The sequence below is a fragment of the Amblyomma mixtum genome, chromosome 6 (genome assembly GCF_055824585.1).
Source record: "Amblyomma mixtum isolate Tamu chromosome 6, ASM5582458v1, whole genome shotgun sequence".
Lineage (NCBI taxonomy): Eukaryota > Metazoa > Arthropoda > Arachnida > Ixodida > Ixodidae > Amblyomma > Amblyomma mixtum.
Window position 1 is genome coordinate 41362247 of NC_143017.1, and position 19483 is coordinate 41381729.

The 19483-nt window shown below is 45.5% G+C and overlaps 1 protein-coding gene and 1 long non-coding RNA gene across 5 annotated transcripts; both read left to right on the plus strand.

Annotated features, from left to right (window-relative positions):
- The first annotated feature begins 11087 nt into the window (after positions 1–11087).
- LOC149338820 (uncharacterized) lies at positions 11088–15515 on the plus strand. Of its 2 annotated transcripts, XM_089547795.1 has the most exons (12): positions 11088–12132; positions 12633–12747; positions 12805–12973; positions 13034–13406; positions 13637–13810; positions 13930–14005; positions 14075–14185; positions 14273–14521; positions 14580–14751; positions 14885–15033; positions 15114–15311; positions 15387–15515. In XM_089547795.1, the coding sequence occupies exons 1-11, from the start codon at positions 11827–11829 to the stop codon at positions 15293–15295; spliced, it is 2076 nt and encodes a 691-aa protein (XP_089403921.1). In that variant the 5' UTR covers positions 11088–11826; the 3' UTR covers positions 15296–15311; positions 15387–15515. The 2 variants fall into 2 exon arrangements, with proteins under 2 accessions (XP_089403921.1, XP_089403920.1); XM_089547794.1 differs by having other exon boundaries at positions 13930–14185.
- A 476-nt stretch (positions 15516–15991) lies between these two features.
- Positions 15992–18750, plus strand: LOC149338821 (uncharacterized). 3 transcript variants are annotated; one of them, XR_016283459.1, is made up of 9 exons: positions 15992–16111; positions 16197–16516; positions 16602–16921; positions 17007–17125; positions 17207–17326; positions 17412–17530; positions 17612–17731; positions 17817–18136; positions 18275–18750. It is a non-coding gene; the product is annotated as an uncharacterized LOC149338821 (long non-coding RNA). The 3 variants fall into 3 exon arrangements; XR_016283458.1 differs by having other exon boundaries at positions 17412–17731; positions 17817–18195; XR_016283457.1 differs by having other exon boundaries at positions 17412–17731.
- Positions 18751–19483: the final 733 nt, after the last annotated feature.

Consider the following 19483-nt stretch of genomic DNA (forward strand, 5'->3'; position numbering starts at 1 on the left):
CCCTATTTATCGGAATATTTTATTTACAAAACTTGAAGCTTATGGCATAACAGGTCCAGCTCTAGCCTTTTTAAACAAATAATTAGTTGATAGAAAAACGTGGTGTTCGTGTCTGGTGCCCTTTCTGAATTTATGGATCTAATATAAGTGACCCTCAGGGATAGATTCTTGGCTTTTTGCTCTTTTTAATCTACAATAATGATTTTCGTGATACGCTTACTGACACTGGCTGTGTATTTTACGCGAATGACACTCATTTCTTATTGTAATAAGTTTATAATCTTTCTAACATCCGAAGTAAATGCCTCTTCGGTTAGCTTTATGTCCTGGTGCCACAATAACCACCTAAATATCAGCCCTGTTAAAACTAAGTTTATGCTTTTGCCATCAAAAGAAAAGTGAACTCCATTTATCATTGTGATAACGTTACTTTCCTTTGCATTCAACTTGATTCTAAACTAAAATTTCATCATAATCTCGGCCAGGTGAAGACAAAAACTGCATTTGGTTAAAAAGTCGCGGTGTTTCGTCCACCAGCATTCTCATAGCTTTACTTTGCTTTTATTCACTCACACAATAATTACAGCATTGTAGTGTGTGAGAGCACTTTCAACTAACATCTGCACTCTATCCATCACACTCAAAATCAGGCTATTACGTTATTACCAGCAGATCATACCTTTTTACCGCTATGCCTTTGCTTCGCCAATATATCTGATCCGCGAATTATTTGTTTCATTACAACCTAGCTATCATGTTTATCAGATGAATGAGGAACAAATTATTTTATTCACAAATGTTCTTGAAGAATTCTAACCCTACTAGATTCGGAGCTCCAAGAAACATTTTGCTATCTCATGTTTTTACTCCCCATGAAAAACAGTGTTCTCATTTTGCATGTATTTTCCTAGAATTAATTTATTCCTGCGTTTAAAATCGCCTGTGCTTTCGTCTACATTTAAACCAAACTTCGAAACTTTTCTTTTGCTGCAATAAACCGAGTGAACAGCCTCTGTCTCATTCTGAAATTCATGATCTTAATTATGTGCTAGAAGTTTTGCCCTTGTTTGCTGGGGCTTGACAAGTGCACCCTAGAATTCCAACTTCAGTTGTAGGTTTCTTTATATCTTTTAAAGAATATATTGATCGGTTTTCACAGCGCTGGTTTTGTTTTTCTTGTCTCTTTTTGTAAAGTGCAAAATATTATCTATACCGGTGTTATTTTTGTTCTGCATATCTGCTATGTTCTTCGCCCTTATAAACTATTTCATTTCCATAAAATATAAAGTTTCTCTATACAAATTACATTTGTTATTATTGCTAAATCTACTTACCTCGGTTGCTGCTTTTATGTCATTTTATTTAGTATTTATCTACCCAGGGTCCCGTGAGAGTTGCTTGACATAGGAGAGTCCTCGTCTGTATACCAAATTTATGTACTTAATCGATATATACCCAATAAATTTATTCTTATACATAAAATTTCTGAGCACTCCGTCCTCTGAAAGTGCATCCTAATAAATTTTGATATTAAAATGTTTTCATTCATTGTTCTTAGCTGTTATTTTTTTATGCACGTGGAAGCATGAAGCATGCGAGAGGCCATGTGTTCTTACTGTTGTTTCCAAAGCTGGTCATTGTGTCGTATCCCTCGGTTCCACAAGTAATTTGGAAGCGTTGAGTAAAAGTGTGCCTTGAAAAGAAACAAAAAGCCGGATTTGAATTGTGCACATTATGGTATCATCATTATGTGCGAAGGCGAGATAACCGATGACTTTAACGGTAATAGAATGTATAACAAGACAAAGCAAGCCCAGCTGGGGCGACAGAAAGTAAGGTGGGTGGATGAGATTAAGCACTTTGCAGGGCTAAGGTAGAGTTATGGGAGAGGCCTTCGTTCTTCAGTAGGCTTTAAGGATAATGATGGTGATTTCGATCATGACTTCTAGGTAATCATTCAAATAGAAGAAATACATTTTGGCTGCAAGCAAACACAAATACAGCAATAGTACTTCTGCAGCCGAGTCAGTGGGAAGTGTATGCATCAGATCACTTCACCGTCATGTATCCTAATGAGAGAATAACTGCCGCATTCCCGTAGGGCGCAACGAGTGGTCAGCGCTCGCTGGTTAGCCAAATGAGTAACGCTGTGATGACTTCAAGCTCGAGGGAAGGACGATTCTGTGATGGGATGAATTACATTATACGCCCTTGCAGGATCCGATGTCACTGCCCATTACGAAACTCAGGCAGTAGATAATAACCGGGAGCCGTTCACAATGGCTCTTGTTCTTCTCTCTAATGCATCACTAGAGCTCTTTTCCACAGCACTGTGACTAAGCCCACCTTTCCCCTTATCGTGAACTTTTTCTGCTTATCTATCCTCTTCTTCGCAGTTGTCCCTCTCTCCATCCAAATGAAAGATAGAATTAAGAAGCAAATGCAACAGAGAGGGCACCGAAGACAACTGCGAATAACAGGGGGAGCTATGCTACGAGAGCACTGCTGCAAAATGCCCTCTGGTTGGACTAGGCCTCAAGCATCTGCTTGGAACAGGGAAGGGTACTCGACAGTGCACAAATCGTACGCATGCAATCCCATGCCGCTTCTTTTAAGGCTGTGTCATGTCCGTGCGCGCCACTGATAAGTCACTACGCGAAATCTGCATGTGCCGCTAACAGTTAAAAGCCGATCATCGTCAAAAATGGCAAGTGTTCCCTGCATTCAGCCTCTTCAAATTAGACGTTTTCAAGAGTGCTACCGATACGCTCACTGATATGAACGAAGATGGTCGAGCTTCGACGCAATTTGTCGGTCAACTGCGCTAGATCGAGCCGTTCGAAGCCTCCGCAAGTGACTGGACGTCATACTAAGAAAGGTTAATATCGTTCCTTATCGTCAACGAAAGCAATAAGGTACACCCATTGCTGAGTATCAAAGGTCCCATAACCTGTGGTCTTCTCAAGGTATCCTGGGGGTTGACATCTGTTAAGATCTTCGGGGTACTGAGGAAGACCATCGCATATAATCTGTCGCCCAAGCCTTCGGTCATCGGCTAGCGGTTAAAGTTTCCTAAACGACAAGAGCATGAAGACGGGTTCATTTCTGATGACGTCCCCAAGCTTCGGAAGCTGTCGCGAACATGTGAACATGTGACTTTCGACGAGTCCCTACGGGATCTCTTCGTATGTGGCCTGCTGCGTGATTGCGGACCGCGCGCGCTGTTCACAAATGATAGCGTCACATTTCAGAAAACTCTAGAGCGCGCTGTGGCCATGGAAGCAGCAACAAAAAGTAGTGGTGAAGCTCACCCGAATGTGCCAGCGGTTAGTCCTGTCCAAAACATGCAGGCCGCTTCGGATACCAAGCAGCAGGCGTGGTTTCTCTGCAGCTCGAAAATGCACTGAAGGCAGGGGCATCCCCACAAAGACAACAAGTGCTACCATTGTAACCGAAAGGAGCCCATTGAAAGGGCCTCCCACAGCGCCGGCGGTGCGTAGCATATGAAACGACCAGCCAGGGACAAGGGGAAGACGTGAACTGTTGCCTCACAACGTTAACAACAAAAACATTCAACAAAAAATTGCTGGCGGTTTAACCTAGTTAAACCGAGAACCCGCAAAAAAGCAGGTGTTCATTCTTCAGCTTGAGGGGGCAGTTAAACTCCGCCTTAAGAGCACGGCGCGATACCAGTAGAGGGTGAATGCACATGTATGCATAATTTTTCATTACCTATTTTACATTCAGAGATGGCGCTAAGTCTTTATACCACTACCAGAGCAGTGGCGCAGCGGTTAAGAGATGTTCCACTGCAGGTGGCTGTTTCTATCACTGCCATCCGTATGCTTTGTGCGGCCCATGTTGCTCCTCCCGAGCAACCTTTAGCGCTGCTGGAGCGACGCTCTTCCGGACTTACCCGAGCTCACCCGTGTAACTCGGATGAGCTCGGGTAACTAGGGAACGGTACAAGATCGTCAAGGACAAGTTTGCGGGGCGCGGATTCGCGGGAAAACAGGCGACAGCGGCGCGGCGCCACCTGTTGGAGCGCAGCTGAAGTGGCTGCTAGGCAACGGTGATTCAAGGTCGTTTGGTAGCCACAGAGTCACGAGCATACGCGACGAGCCGAGCTGGGCTCCAGTAGTGTTGCTTTCGCAACAAAACTGATACTATAATGGTAGAGATGAGCGCAAATGTTTTGGTCTGCATAGAGCTAGACACTGGGGCCGCAGTGTCAGTTATGCCTATTAAGCAATATCTCAGTCTTGTTTCCATCGGCTCGCCTGAAGCCTACTGCAGTGAAGGTTCGCACCTATACAAGAGCCCCGTTGCCGCCGCGAGAAGTCTTGACGGTCAGCTTGCAAAACGCCGCAAATGAGGCGAGCCTTCATATGTGGTAGACCAGGAGTGACCTCCACTGCTCGGCTGTTAGTGGCTTCACGCAATTCGACTGGACTGGAACAATATCTGGATGCCAAGGTCAGTTATTTCTATTTCTTGTTGGTTAGAAGAAAAGGGTGCACGGTCTGCATGCGAAATTTGACTCCTTTTTCAAAGATGTGCTGGGCACCATTACAGAAGTGCAGAGATAGATGTAAAACTAAATCAAAATTCGAAGTTTCTCAAAGCAAAAAATGTTTCTTTCGCTTTGGAGAAAGCTTGGCTTAGTTTAACTCTTTTAAACCGAGTTATCTCGAGCGCTAGCTCTGTTTGGCTAGGCTTCGCAAGGACTACGCACACATGGCTTCAGTAAAGTTCACTTTTATTTGCCACCTGGACTGTCTTCGAAATTTCGTGGAGAATACGACGGTCCTTATCACATCTTCTATTAAATGTCCCCGTTAAATTAAACGGTGAAACTGCTCACACCCTCTTCGGACTTACGCCATCGAGGCTAAGAAACTGTGCACGTCAGGCGCCTGAAGATTTACAACGACCCACTCATCCTGCCCTCGCCATAGGTCGCCCTGGTGGTTCCTCTTCTTTCCCTGGGCAACTGTAGCGAACCACGACCGCTGCACCTGATGGCGCCTATGATGATGACTGAGAAAGACGAAGCGCCGCCGCACTGCATGCTATCGCTTCGGTTGGGCTGGCTTCTTTTTGCTTTCTCCGCCGTTTTTTCTGACGTTTTGCGTCGGCCATCGTGAATCCCCCCTCCTCCGCCCTCCCCGTTTTATTACTCCACAGCTCCCATTTTTGTTTTTTTATATACAATTTTGAATATCTCGTCGCGCAGACTTCTTCATACCACAATTTCTTCTTATGCGAACAGAAAGTTCTGGAATGGCTGAGAGAGTAAATTTTGTGGATAGAAACTAAAAGCACTAAAAGTGCTTAATTTTTGCTCCCAATTAACCCTGACTGCGCCAGATTGCATTGTCGAAGCATATGCATTAGTGACAACGCTAGAAAACATAAAGAATTGTACTCCTGCTCATTGTGACCGAAAACGGGGAACGCTATGCCACGCGTAATCTGAACTGTCACGAAAAATTTTCCTTTCGTTGCTACAAATCGCTGTCCATTCCAGTTCGCGTTGCACGAATCTCAAAAAGAAGGCCAGCTTACCAGGTATCTGAGGGTATCGTCTGGTATCGCACTTCCTCGGTAACTATGCGATTGCTATCTTCCTTGTGGGTGGTAGTGGTAGTAATACAACGATAGGTACTACTTGTAAGACTTGCGGCAGTTGTTGCCGCCGAACGGTAGGTGTGGCTCTTCTCTAAAAGCTGAAACGGAATAAAGTTGAAGAAAGGATCACATTTCTGAACAATTTCAAAGGATGTTTTGCGGCTCTTGAGATTTTCCGTTCAGAAGAATATACAGCGTCCTCGCTTAACAACTTTATTTTCGGGTAAATTAAGCTTTCGCTGTCGGCGTCACACTTCGAACTACAGCTGAAGTCTTTCGGTCCCCTTTATTAAAAGTTTACAGAAAGGCTAAATTTGACAAAAGGCCTGCAGTAATTATTTCGACATTCAGAATTTGATTAGTTGCACAAATATATCATATCGAAATGCTGCAAAGTGCACTGCACCTGAAAATTAGTGGGGTGCATGAAATAACACCTTAAGAGAAGAGCTCTCTTTTCATGTTAATTGTAGAGTGTGCCTTTCCATGAAAGGTACTCCGAGTTACCCCTGGAGAAAGCCTCTATGCCAGTAGGACGGTTGAGGAGTTTCATTACAGTCGAGCTTTGCCCACTAGCAAAACTGTCGAAGGGTGCCATATAGAACATGAGCGTGTAATAAAAAAAACTGACAAACGATTAGGATAGTCGCTAATACGAAATTTGAGCGCAGCTCTCCACACGCCACCTGCAACCGCTGACAGGTAGCGTGTTACGCTGTAAGCCACCCTCCGGGTTCGTTCCGTGGCATCAATGTTCTGGGTGTCCATTCCTCCAGTCTAGCTGCGGCAGGTGGCGTTTAGCTCCGCTACTACCTGACAAAGATGTCAGGTTGCGTGTTACGCCGACAACGCCGACAACTACGAAGCAGAATCCATTAACGAGCACCTAAGAGCTGCGCTTTAAAACGCCGCTGTAACCTGGAAATCAGCAGCCTGAATTAAAAAAAGGCCACTTACCCCATGTTGTGCGACTGTGAATTCCAATGCTGCTGTAGTGCCACGAAAGAAAACTGCTCTGAATGCGTACCTTATGGGGAATTTTCTCTGTTTTGTGCCGTTCATGCGATACTTCTGCGCGAAAAATTAAACTGATGATTGCCGAAGATATCGTCATCTCAATTACTTGCTGCGAACAAACCATTGTCCTGGTCGCGTCCATTACACTGGTCCTGTCCACTTATTCAAGCACAGCTCTGTCATGTACACTAGCTCAAGAGGCCCCGTGGTAAGTAATGCAATAGAGGTTTTGAATAGCCTTCATATTCTAGGCATGTGAAGTTTGTTTTTCCAATGCGTGCTCTTTTGGGTGTCCTCTTAAATTTACCAGAAAAAAATCAGATGAAAAATCCTCCGTCTCCGTATGCTTTCATTTCAAAATTTCCCTGCTATGCCGTTCACGTTACAGAAAGTTGGCTGCGGAGATCAGACAGAATATTCATTGTGGAGTTCCAAGAAATTGCAACTACAGAGCCATCCCATGATTAGAATGTATATATACTGCTGGTATTGACATAGCAACCTAGCTGGCAAATCTTTCCTATCTACCTGTATGATTGTAAATGGCAGACACTACAAATAAACTCGAGTGCTTACAAAAAGATGAACGTGGCTACATGAAACGCTCTGTGAAACAGGGGTCACCAACAGTACAACCTTGATTCTTCCCCGTAGCTCTATTGCCCAGAGCTGCGATAAAATTTTGCACTACCGGCTATCGTAATCGCCCATCCATTTTTTTTTCAACGCTTTTACATGTAATTTGTTATCGATTAGGACAACGTTACATGCTTCCGAAACACTCGAGGCCACTAGGTTGTGCGTAAATAAGGTGGAAACGATTCTGGGCACAATCTGCTGTCCCTCCTGCAAAGAATTTTATGCTATGTGATTCTCACCGACCACTTTTCTCCCATGCGTTGCTTTTTAGGCTTTTTCAACTTTGGTGTTTGTTGCCCGCAGAAACTTCACTTCCGCGGCTTTATGATATGTGTCATTATAGTTGGAGTTATTTCGAATACTTTACAAATTTGTGCAGAATAGCGAGCCTAATTTCACGACTAGATTCATATTTCTAATGCCTCCTAAAAACCGCAGCTGAGTTTTGCACCTGGATAAATATCTCTTGATTGTTTTTAAGCATCAAATTTCTCCTTACGTCCTGTAGGCTACAGCATTCTTGAGAGCTTGCTACTTTATATTTATAATTCCTTACTCCGCTTAGGTTATGCATATTGCAACGAATGTGAAGGAAGTGCCTGACCAGTGTGCGTGCGCTATTGTTCGGTGCCTCCTGTGTTGTTCCCTCTGCGCTCCGGTCGCCCTTGCTTGTGACTTGCCTTTCGGGCAACGTAACAATATTGATTGCTCTAGTACATACATCCATGGGATTCGAGAACTTTATACTTTGCCGCTTTTTAACCCTACCCTTCATGTCTTATAAATGCTTTTTAGCAGCCTCTCTAGTAGTCTGCCCCTATTTCTTTTCAGCAATGAGGGATTACATTAAGATTACAAAAGGCTATCGGAAGACGCAAGTGTGAAGATGAGAATGTCTACAAAATGTTTTTTCTCGCACCGCATATCTTTGCGACGCCATATCACTGCCGTCTCCTTTTTTCAAAGGATAGACAGGCATATGCGCCACCATGCCGTTGTGACATCTGCAATATTGAGTAAAACGTTCTCATCTTAGTCATGTCCAGACCGCTCAGCAACTAAGACCAAACTGCCGCGAAATAATTTTGGGGGCTGAAACGTGCAGGGATTCCCGCATAGCTGCCACTGAGTTCAACAGTTCAACAGTTTTTTTTGTATATTTGTATTTTTTTGTAGGATCAGCGATAGCAAGCTTCCATAAGATAAACGTTCCCTGCGAGAAATTTTAGATGCAGGAAATAACTTGCAAAAGCAGAACTGAACACATTGTATTCAAACTAATGCCGTCGAAATAAACTGATGAATGGTCAGAAATTGTCCAAAATGTGTTTTTGGATGCGAAGCGCTTGGGATCATGATGTCAGGTTCACACATAAAAAGGCGTGAGAGCGCGCGCAACAATCCCTCAAGAAGCAATTTATTTGCCTACGTCCTTCAGCACGCTGCAAAGCTCTGCGCTTATGTGAAAGCTGTGATACAAGCGTTAGGTATTAGCTTTCCTACACGTAGGTGTCATCGCTGCGTTCCTGCAGTTATACGCCTACCGTGATCGCAGAAACTTGCAACTGTCCATTCGTTTGCTTGTGAAATAGAGAGGAACAAGGCACAAGAAGTACATTTTAGAATTTTTATCTTAGAACAACGCATACGCGAACTTTAGCAGTGCTTTTCTCATCACATATGACCAGCCTAAATAAAAGTAACATGCCTGCGTACCCTACATGCAATGTGTGTTAGAAGATAGCAATTTATCGACAATGCATCCTCAATAGCACTACAAAGTTTCAATCTAGTCATAAAAACTGAAGGCGTATGACACAGAATAACAGCTGTTGAATCGGTTAAATCTGAAGCCGCCTACATCGTTTCTCTTCTCTGTGATCAATCAGTTTTGAAATATCAACTGCCGCCGCGGTGACGAAATTGTTATAGTGCCCGGCTGCGGACCCTAAAGACGCGGGTTCGATCCCGGCCTTGGTGGTCGAATTTCGATGGAGGCGAAGTTTTAGAAGCCCGTGCACTGTGCGTTGTCAGTGCACGTTAAATAACCCCTGGTGGTTGAAATTTTCCCGAGCACTTCGCCATGGTGTCTCTTATACCCGCACTTGTTTTGGGACGTTAAACCCCGTAAATCATAAATCAAAATTGTTTTGAATCATCTGTCCCGCTGTATAAGGAAGTAAGCTAAAGAGATATGATCGTTGCTCGGCAGTTTTATAAAAACAATGTATTGGTAGAGTTTCCGTAATATTCGATGTCCTAATACTGGGAAATGGTACCGAAAAATCAAGCACACCCTACGAATGAGCACGCTGGGTGTTTGTTCCCATTTTTTTAAAAATGAAATCTGCATACCAGTCCAGATTCTCTATTATACATGAAACCACTCAGAATAAAACCAAAGTACAAAATAACTCTCTGGTCGCATTATGGACGTTCAGTTTTTTTCGATCACTTCAACTTCGGAATCCAATTAACTGTTACAAAGCCGAATTCTCCCGTTCAAAACCAAGGTGTCAGCGTTCTCTGAATTTTTTTTTTTAATTTACCACATGCTATTTTTTTAAGCACTGTATGATGTGCGATGTTTGGGAGGGCAAAACTAAAGGCAGATGGCTTGCGTGAAGTTTGAAAAGTTATAATAAAGCCTCTCCCATTTTGTATCAGAGATGTTCGGTGGTATGCCGTAGAGCCAAAGTTAGTGCAGCAGTGCTAGTAAAAATTTGTACTGCACCTTGTTCCTCAATGTTTTTTTGACGACAAAGGGGTACAGACGAAAACTGTTTCCGGCTTTTCCCTCACACCTCCCAGAAAACATATCAATGATGGGTGAATGTAATATATTTTTATCAAATATACTTTGCAAATTGTTGAAAGGCACAAGAGGTTAACCGAAATATATGAGATGGACCACCAACTACCGCAGGCGGCTTCCTAAAATTACTGCATTTTAGAGGCAAGCTTCATAAAATTCGAATTCCTGCCTCCCGAATTAAATAACAACAGACTGTGTAATAGAGTAGGTAGAAATATTTGCTTACCTTGTAGCCATCTATTGTGTCATCAGTCGTGCTGCCTGGTGAACACATATCGGCAGAATCGGTTGCGAGCACTTTCATAATCTGCACGAACAAGATTATCCCTGCAAAAGCAGCCATTCTCTTCCTTTCAGAGACTGATCGCGATGGACAGTTATTCCACTCCCACGACACGCACTTAAATAGCCGAAGCGCCGCTGGAAAGAACGTTCACAGATGCCAGGAGTTAATTCGAATGGATATTTCACAATACTAGTGACGCCGAGCAAGTTCAACAGTTCTTATACATTGTCTTTTGAGTAGGAATTTAAAAAAAGCAGCAAACACTGTTTTTTTTAATTGTTTCTTTATATCGCACAAATTGCGTCAAAAACGACGGCGCTCTGTTTCTTCGCATTCCTGCCTTTTGGTCATTGAACGGTACATGAAATTTAACAAGTGCGCATATCAAGAAAAAAGAAATATATGAACAATATGGCATTTGCTCCTTTTGCAAATCGAAGCGGGATTATCGAGAACATTGTGCTATGAAAATAGTCGCGGGAATATCTGATAACTCATTTTTAAGGGCGAAGTTCATCGGCTAGCAGTTGTCGTACTCCAACGGAGATCTTAACAAAGTGACTGTAATCGCTCCTAGGCATGGCGAAGAAAAAAGACCAAGTGGCTGCTAACGGTACAGAAGTCTCCTTGATATTTTAAATAGAATGCCTTGGTAATAGTCTTAAAAGATTAAAGGTGCACTGAAGAGGATTCTGAACATGTCTTTTTGCCGCGGGAACTTGATGTACACGTTCCCAGCATTCTTAGGAGCTGCGACTTATTGCCCTGTGTGGCCGATTTCCTCAATTAAATCTAATTAACGTCCGGCTCCCGCCTTTTTTTTTTGAATTCGGCCTCATACGATGGGCGGAGTCTACAAACGCGTCGAGTGCCTTTCAGTCAGCTCTGTGGAGGCTTTGCTTTGGCTTTATTTTGTTTTTTAAGTTTCCGTGAATAAGTAGTTGCATTCGTAGATAATATAGCCGCAAAATAAGCCAACAGAAATAAAATTACGCGCGGACTATTTGCTTTCGCCAATGACTTGACTGAAGTGAAATGAAAACCGCGAAAATAATCGAACTAATTTCTATTACTCTTTCTGGACACGCAGGATACAATAATTTGATAAATCCGCGACATAGTTGTGGTTCATAGAGCGTATCACTAAAAAAAAAACAAGCCCGAAGCAGCCGGACTATGTTTTCTCCTCGTCTGCTGCCATAGGAGTGATGCGCCCTACCGCGGTGGCTTCGGCCTGCTCCGAGGAAGCGCTCGCCTCGCTTCTTTTACTTGTCGGTTGTTGGTGCACGCGGTCCTTACTCCCAGAAGGTCCTGTGTGCCCCACTTCCTACTTTTGCTATCCTGCGACATCCTTGGATCTACACTTTTTCGTGTGATCTGTGGGACGCCATCGCGTTTTGTTGCGAGTGTTGTTCGGTTCGCGAGTGATATTTTCGCGATGCCGGACGTTTGTGCGGTGAGGTTGTGCCCTCATCGGACTAAGAAAAATTGGCACAAGGGCCTACGTTTGTTCGCCTTGCCGAAGGACGAACCGCGACGTAGTGCATGGCTACGTTGCGCGGGGCTCGATAACACCGAGACGCTACCAAAGTGTGTCCGCTTCTGCTCTGAACACTTCGAGATAAGCGCTTTCCATCGGCCCGACGTGAGTCACTCTCGCCTGCGTTGGAACGCTATGCCCACGCTTCGACTTCCCGTCGTCGATGGAACCGAGCAACAAGCCCCGAAGCGCCAAAGAGTACTGGTAAGTATTTCTATGAATTAATTTTCTTAGCATGGCTCGACAGTGTCGTTCTGTAGGATCGCCGACTCGAACATGCGTCAGGCTGAAGATATAGTTTGTTCTAAAAGTTACGTGGCTGTATCATGACGCGAATGGTCATCATTTGCAGAAGCGAAAGAAGTAACAGTGTTCCGTGCTTCGCGTTCGTAAGTGTGGGGTCGGCTAAATAAGCTTAGAAACTTTGATATACAGCTTGTTCGGCAATTTTACGCGCGCCGTACAATGCTTCCGCCGGCTAAAACGGTGCATTGTTCGCGCTCAAATTTCGCGCAGACATGGCGTTTGGTTGTAAATGCTGTGATTCACGATGCCGTGCACCCGATAGAAACTAATCAAGTTCCCAAATCGGTGTATTTATAGTGAAGGCATGGAATGTAGAGCAATCCTGAAATGCTATGTTGCACCACCTCCAGCTTTGTAAACCGAAGTGACTGATCGGCATTTGTACAACCATCTTTCAGAGCAAGGATCTTCAACCAGATCCCTCTGAGGCAAGGCTTTCAACAGCTGCAGCCAGCAGTGGTCCGTACCAGGACAATGGTTCTGTCGAACACAGCACTAGATCTGAAGCTGTCTGTAAGTCCTTATTGCATTTCGTCCATTCTGTGTGGATGAATATTTGTTTCCCTACAGTGACGCCAGCTGCGACTTCTCCTGGCCGTGTCACAGAGGAGCCCTTGCTGCTTCCACCCTTCGTCCCGGCCACATGCAGCAGTGATCCACTTGACTGCACATCTCCACAGGGTGACAGGCTAGACTCTGACTCCAGCTACTCTCCAACCTACCATGACGATACCGAAAGGTGGGCTCTTCACAGCTGCATGGGTTTTGGGCCTAACAGTTGGCACTATTCTGATTCCAGTGAGTCATCCGCAGAGAGTACACCGGCCCCCCCAGAAGAAGAACGGCAGTTCTTGGTCTTTGAGAGCTGTCTGAGGGAGCTGTTCCAGACATGCCCAGAGTGCTCGAGGCCTTGTGAAACCACCATTACCACCAAAGGCAGCCTCATCAATGTCATCAGCATCTGTCCTCTGGAGCATGTCCGGACGTGGAACAGCCAGCCTGTCATCAATGGAAGGGCAGCAGGAAACCTTCTGCTGTCCAGCCACCTCCTCTTTTCAGGAGCAAATGTAGCTTCCACACTGAGGATGCTGCGCCACATGAATGTGCAGGTCCCAAGTGACCGGACCTTCTACAACTATCAGGATGCCCTCCTTTTTCCTGCGATAGAAAAGGTGACCAACAAACCATACTGATATATTTACCCCAGCTTGACCAGATGTTTTCAAAAAAGTTCAATTCTCGTTAGCCAGAAGGCAGAAATGAAGTTCAGATTAAACGAACACACTTCTCCTGACATCACTTTTTTGTTGTTTTGTAGTAACTACCGCTGCAGTAGTGCACAATCAAACTAAGTTGTAATTTTACACTGGGCTAGTCAAGAAATGGAATAACATTTGAACAGATCTGGCTACAAGAACAAGCTGAACTCATGGACCAGTTGAACAACCAAGAGGTTGATGTCACCGGTGATGGACGATTTGACTCCCCTGGGTTTTCTGCCAAGTTCCTGACATACACCACGCATGTTGAGCAGATCAACAGAATTCTTCACTCGGTCCAGGTCCAGCTGGGGGAGGTCAGTAGACACGTCTGTGGAAAGTTGTTGCAGTAATTCAGTGATAAATATTTATGTAAGCCGTTGGTATGTAGAGTGGAAATACAGGAATGTAATGTTTGAAACCCGTCTTCATGCAGTCGGAGCAGGCAATGGCCAGCGTGAACATGGAGAAGGAAGGCCTAATCAAGCAGCTGGAATTCTTCAAGGAGAAATGTATGGCATGCCACAAAGGTTTATATGGTAGACAATTTATCGTTATCCCACCGACAATGCATAACACAGGTATCAAGATCCGGTCTCTCACAACTGACCGTCACCCTGCCATACGAAAGCACATGCAGACCCGTGAACCCAAGATCAAGCACTACTTTGACATTTGGCACATCTCAAAAGGTAAGAAAGTTGAGAGCATGATTGAAAAGATGCTTGCTTGCACAGAATGTGCTGCAGGCTTCCCTGATATGCCTTTTTAAAATTAAGGTGTCAAGAAAAAGCTAGCTGCGGCAAGCAAGCGGGCTGGATGCAAGGAGCTGGACCTCTGGATTCAGTCAACTACCAACCACATGTACTGGGCAGCCCGCGCTGGAGGGGGCAATGCAGAGCTGGTCGTCGACGTCTGGCGGAGTATGAAAAATCACGTCATCAACCAGCACTCTGGACATGGTGGACTGTACCCAAGGTGTCTCCACAGCGACATGCCAGAGGAGACAAGAGTTTGGATGGACCCTAGTGAGTTGTTTTTGCCCTTGTCTAAAGAACTTGTTTTAAAGCATACCTTTTCCTCAAGAGTCCCAGGCATACGAGCAATTCAAGCACATCACTGAGGACAAGCGTCTCCTCAAGGATATCACACAGATGTCCCCCCATGGCCAAACGTTTGCTCTGGAGGCATTCCACAGCATCTTGATTGACTTCGCGCCAAAGTCTATGGCATTTTCTCCAGCAGGGATGCTCGCAAGGTAATATTATATTGTAGTTCTGTCCTCTGTCTAGAGGCAGTTGGTTTATTCCAAGAGTCAGCACGTAACCACATCCACGTACTCCAGATCATTAGGCAGCATTGCCATCCGATGCGATATCCTCAACTTACAGGACGCAGCTTGCCATCCTCCACTTCAATGAAAATGCAGACCGGTCCCAGGCGAAGACAAAGGAAGGCAATTCACGCTGGATGATGAAGACTACCAAGGCGCGAAAAGGCCATCACACAGTGTGCCCCATCAAAACAGCTACCACTTACAGTAAGTATTATGCTTCATCCCAAATGAGTGACTTGAGGGGAGCCTTTTGGAATGAAGTAATGTGAAGATTTCATTTCCAGAGTATGTCGGAAAGCTTGTAAAAGAAGTTATCAGCAGCAGCGAGCTTTGGCAATCTCTCTCTGATGCATCAGAGGCCAACACAAGTACTTTCCCAGCACCAATGACCTCGGCCTTCACAAGGCCTTCTCTTCAGGACCTTGTGGAAGCAAGGAGGTCCCGCTTCAGCCTGGGTCCCCAGTGAGGCTAGACCAAACAAGGTGAGGGCGACAACATCCAGCGTGTTTGAAAGTCTGAACTGACCAAGATGTGTGTTCCCCCTTCTGCTGCACCAGAGGCCGACATAGCATCTTCGTGGCAGGGCTCGGAATCCTACTTTGCAAGTGTAATGAGGACCAATGGCTGCCAATGACATCACTCACACTGTGTCCCATGCAAACACTTCCAAGTTTCAGTGAGTAACATGTGTAACTTCTGCATGAATGACATTCGGGGCGTATTTTCGAACAATATCATGCTCCAATTTCCCTTCCAGAGCGCACCTGAAAGTTTGAGAAGGAAGTTATGAGCAGCGCCAAGAGTCAGCGATCCTTCTCTGATGCATCAGAAGCCAGCATAAGTGCTTTCCCAGCACCAACGATCGGCTTTCGCCAAGGTGAGGGCGACAACATCCAGCGTGTTTGAAACTCTGAACTGTCAGACGAGCTGCAAGATGTGTGTTCCCCCTTCTGCTGCACCAGAGGCCGACATAGCATCTTCGTGGCAGGGCTCGGAATCCTACTTTGCAAGTGTAATGAGGACCAATGGCTGCCAATGACATCACTCACACTGTGTCCCATGCAAACACTTCCAACTTTCAGTGAGTAACATGTGTAACTTCTGCATGAATGACATTCGGGGCGTATTTTCGAACAATATCATGCTCCAATTTCCCTTCCAGAGCGCACCTGAAAGTTTGAGAAGGAAGTTATGAGCAGCGCCAAGAGTCAGCGATCCTTCTCTGATGCATCAGAAGCCAGCATAAGTGCTTTCCCAGCACCAACGATCGGCTTTCGCCAAGGTGAGGGCGACAACATCCAGCGTGTTTGAAACTCTGAACTGTCAGACGAGCTGCAAGATGTGTGTTCCCCCTTCTGCTGCACCAGAGGCCGACATAGCATCTTCGTGGCAGGGCTCGGAATCCTACTTTGCAAGTGTAATGAGGACCAATGGCTGCCAATGACATCACTCACACTGTGTCCCATGCAAACACTTCCAACTTTCAGTGAGTAACATGTGTAACTTCTGCATGAATGACATTCGGGGCGTATTTTCGAACAATATCATGCGCCAATTTCCTTTCCAGAGCGCACCTGAAAGTTTGAGAAGGAAGTTATGAGCAGCGCCAAGAGTCAGCGATCCTTCTCTGATGCATCAGAAGCCAGCATAAGTGCTTTCCCAGCACCAACGATCGGCTTTCGCCAAGGTGAGGGCGACAACATCCAGCGTGTTTGAAACTCTGAACTGTCAGACGAGCTGCAAGATGTGTGTTCCCCCTTCTGCTGCACCAGAGGCCGACATAGCATCTTCGTGGCAGGGCTCGGAATCCTACTTTGCAAGTGTAATGAGGACCAATGGCTGCCAATGACATCACTCACACTGTGTCCCATGCAAACACTTCCAACTTTCAGTGAGTAACATGTGTAACTTCTGCATGAATGACATTCGGGGCGTATTTTCGAACAATATCATGCGCCAATTTCCTTTCCAGAGCGCACCTGAAAGTTTGAGAAGGAAGTTATGAGCAGCGCCAAGAGTCAGCGATCCTTCTCTGATGCATCAGAAGCCAGCATAAGTGCTTTCCCAGCACCAACGATCGGCTTTCGCCAAGGTGAGGGCGACAACATCCAGCGTGTTTGAAACTCTGAACTGTCAGACGAGCTGCAAGATGTGTGTTCCCCCTTCTGCTGCACCAGAGGCCGACATAGCATCTTCGTGGCAGGGCTCGGAATCCTACTTTGCAAGTGTAATGCGGACCAATGGCTGCCAATGACATCACTCACACTGTGTCCCATGCAAACACTTCCAACTTTCAGTGAGTAACATGTGTAACTTCTGCATGAATGACATTCGGGGCGTATTTTCGAACAATATCATGCGCCAATTTCCTTTCCAGAGCGCACCTGAAAGTTTGAGAAGGAAGTTATGAGCAGCGCCAAGAGTCAGCGATCCTTCTCTGATGCATCAGAAGCCAGCATAAGTGCTTTCCCAGCACCAACGATCGGCTTCCGCCAAGGTGAGGGTGACAACATCCAGCGTGTTTGAAAGTCTGAACTGTCTGATGAGCTGCAAGATGCGTGTTCCCCCTTCTGCTGCACCAGAGGCCGACATAGCATCTTCGTGGCAGGGCTCGGAATCCTACTTTGCAAGTGTAATGAGGACCAATGGCTGCCAATGACATCACTCACACTGTGTCCCATGCAAACACTTCCAACTTTCAGTGAGTAACATGTGTAACTTCTGCATGAATGACATTCGGGGCGTATTTTCGAACAATATCATGCGCCAATTTCCTTTCCAGAGCGCACCTGAAAGTTTGAGAAGGAAGTTATGAGCAGCGCCAAGAGTCAGCGATCCTTCTCTGATGCATCAGAAGCCAGCATAAGTGCTTTCCCAGCACCAACGATCGGCTTTCGCCAAGGTGAGGGCGACAACATCCAGCGTGTTTGAAACTCTGAACTGTCTGATGAGCTGCAAGATGCGTGTTCCCCCTTCTGCTGCACCAGAGGCCGACATAGCATCTTCGTGGCAGGGCTCGGAATCCTACTTTGCAAGTGTAATGAGGACCAATGGCTGCCAATGACATCACTCACACTGTGTCCCATGCAAACACTTCCAACTTTCAGTGAGTAACATGTGTAACTTCTGCATGAATGACATTCGGGGCGTATTTTCGAACAATATCATGCGCCAATTTCCTTTCCAGAGCGCACCTGAAAGTTTGACAAGGAAGTTATGAGCAGCGCCAAGAGTCAGCGATCCTTCTCTGATGCATCAGAAGCCAGCATAAGTGCTTTCCCAGCACCAACGATCGGCTTTCGCCAAGGTGAGGGGGACAACATCCAGCGTGTTTGAAAGTCTGAACTGTCTGACGAGCAGCAAGATGTGCGTTTCCCCTTTACTGTAACGGAGGTCGACATGAACGTCTTGTCAGCACATACTTTTACAAGTTTCTTGCATGCAGGTCCAACCAGCTACAGATTCCCAGGTTCCTGTCTACCCGGCCCCAGATTGTATGGACATGCCAAGACACGTATCCTTTGTTGAATGGTCACCTTGGCAACCAACATCTTTTGCAGAAAAATGACTGGTTCAGCCAGATCACACAGATTTTTCTCTCGGCAGAACCTGCCTGCTAGAGAGCGCGTATCCCAGTTGGCGGATAGGGATGCTCTTATCACAGTCTGGCCGTTCTCCTCTGCAATTTGTGCAGTCACTTGCAAGACACTTTTAGCAGGAATAAACTTTGATTCAGTGCACCTGCAGTTACATTCCCCTTGACTGGCAGAGGAGCAATTGAGGCAAGTGTGATAAGAGTGGTGCTTGCACCCGCGGACCAAAAGGCATTCAGATTTGAGCAGGATCCCGGCCACCTACCAAGTGCCGGAAGGATTCTGCAGATACATCTAAGCAAGTCAATAAACTATTTTACAACTGCTATTCTGAGTGGCTTTGTGCATCTTTTCGTACTTTACCGCATGGCTGAAATACAGAACTATACATTATGCTGTAAAAGAGCAATGGAGCCACCTAACTTACTGATTTTGAAACGCTGCTAGGCAAATACATTTCCTGCGATTCAGTTGTGTATGGCAGTTTGATGAGCTGCAGAACAAAATTTTGTGAAGATGTGGAAGGTTCACACCTTGTTGGTTCATGTATCAGCAGGTTAGTTGAAGTCTGAAAGTTTTGGTCCACCACCACAGTTCTGTAAGCCTTTTAAACCAACTCTTATAGAGCAGTTGAATTACAAATAAGTCTTTGCTACACGGAGACTGAATAAGCTTAGTACATTCCAAAAAAAAGTGGTCTGGATGAATTACAATGTGCAAAAGCTCTGATGCACTGCAAGCAAAAATGTGGTATGAGGTGATCCAGTTCTTTATCCTGCCAGTGGAAAGCTGAAATCCCATGTTCGGGTGCGTAGGATGCCTACCTTTGGACGATTTACAAGGACTGTGGGTCGGCACACTCACTCGTGAGTGCACTCTTATCACCTCACTCGCGTCTGTGAGCATGAGTGGTCATGATTGGAGGCAAATGCCGCGTGACAGTGAAGTTTGTTGCATGTGCTTATTTTTTTTCTGTTGATAGCTGAGGGAATTAGATATTCACTGCCGAAGGCGCTCGAGGTAGCATAAGGCACCATACCGGTGTCTATTTACAAATGACG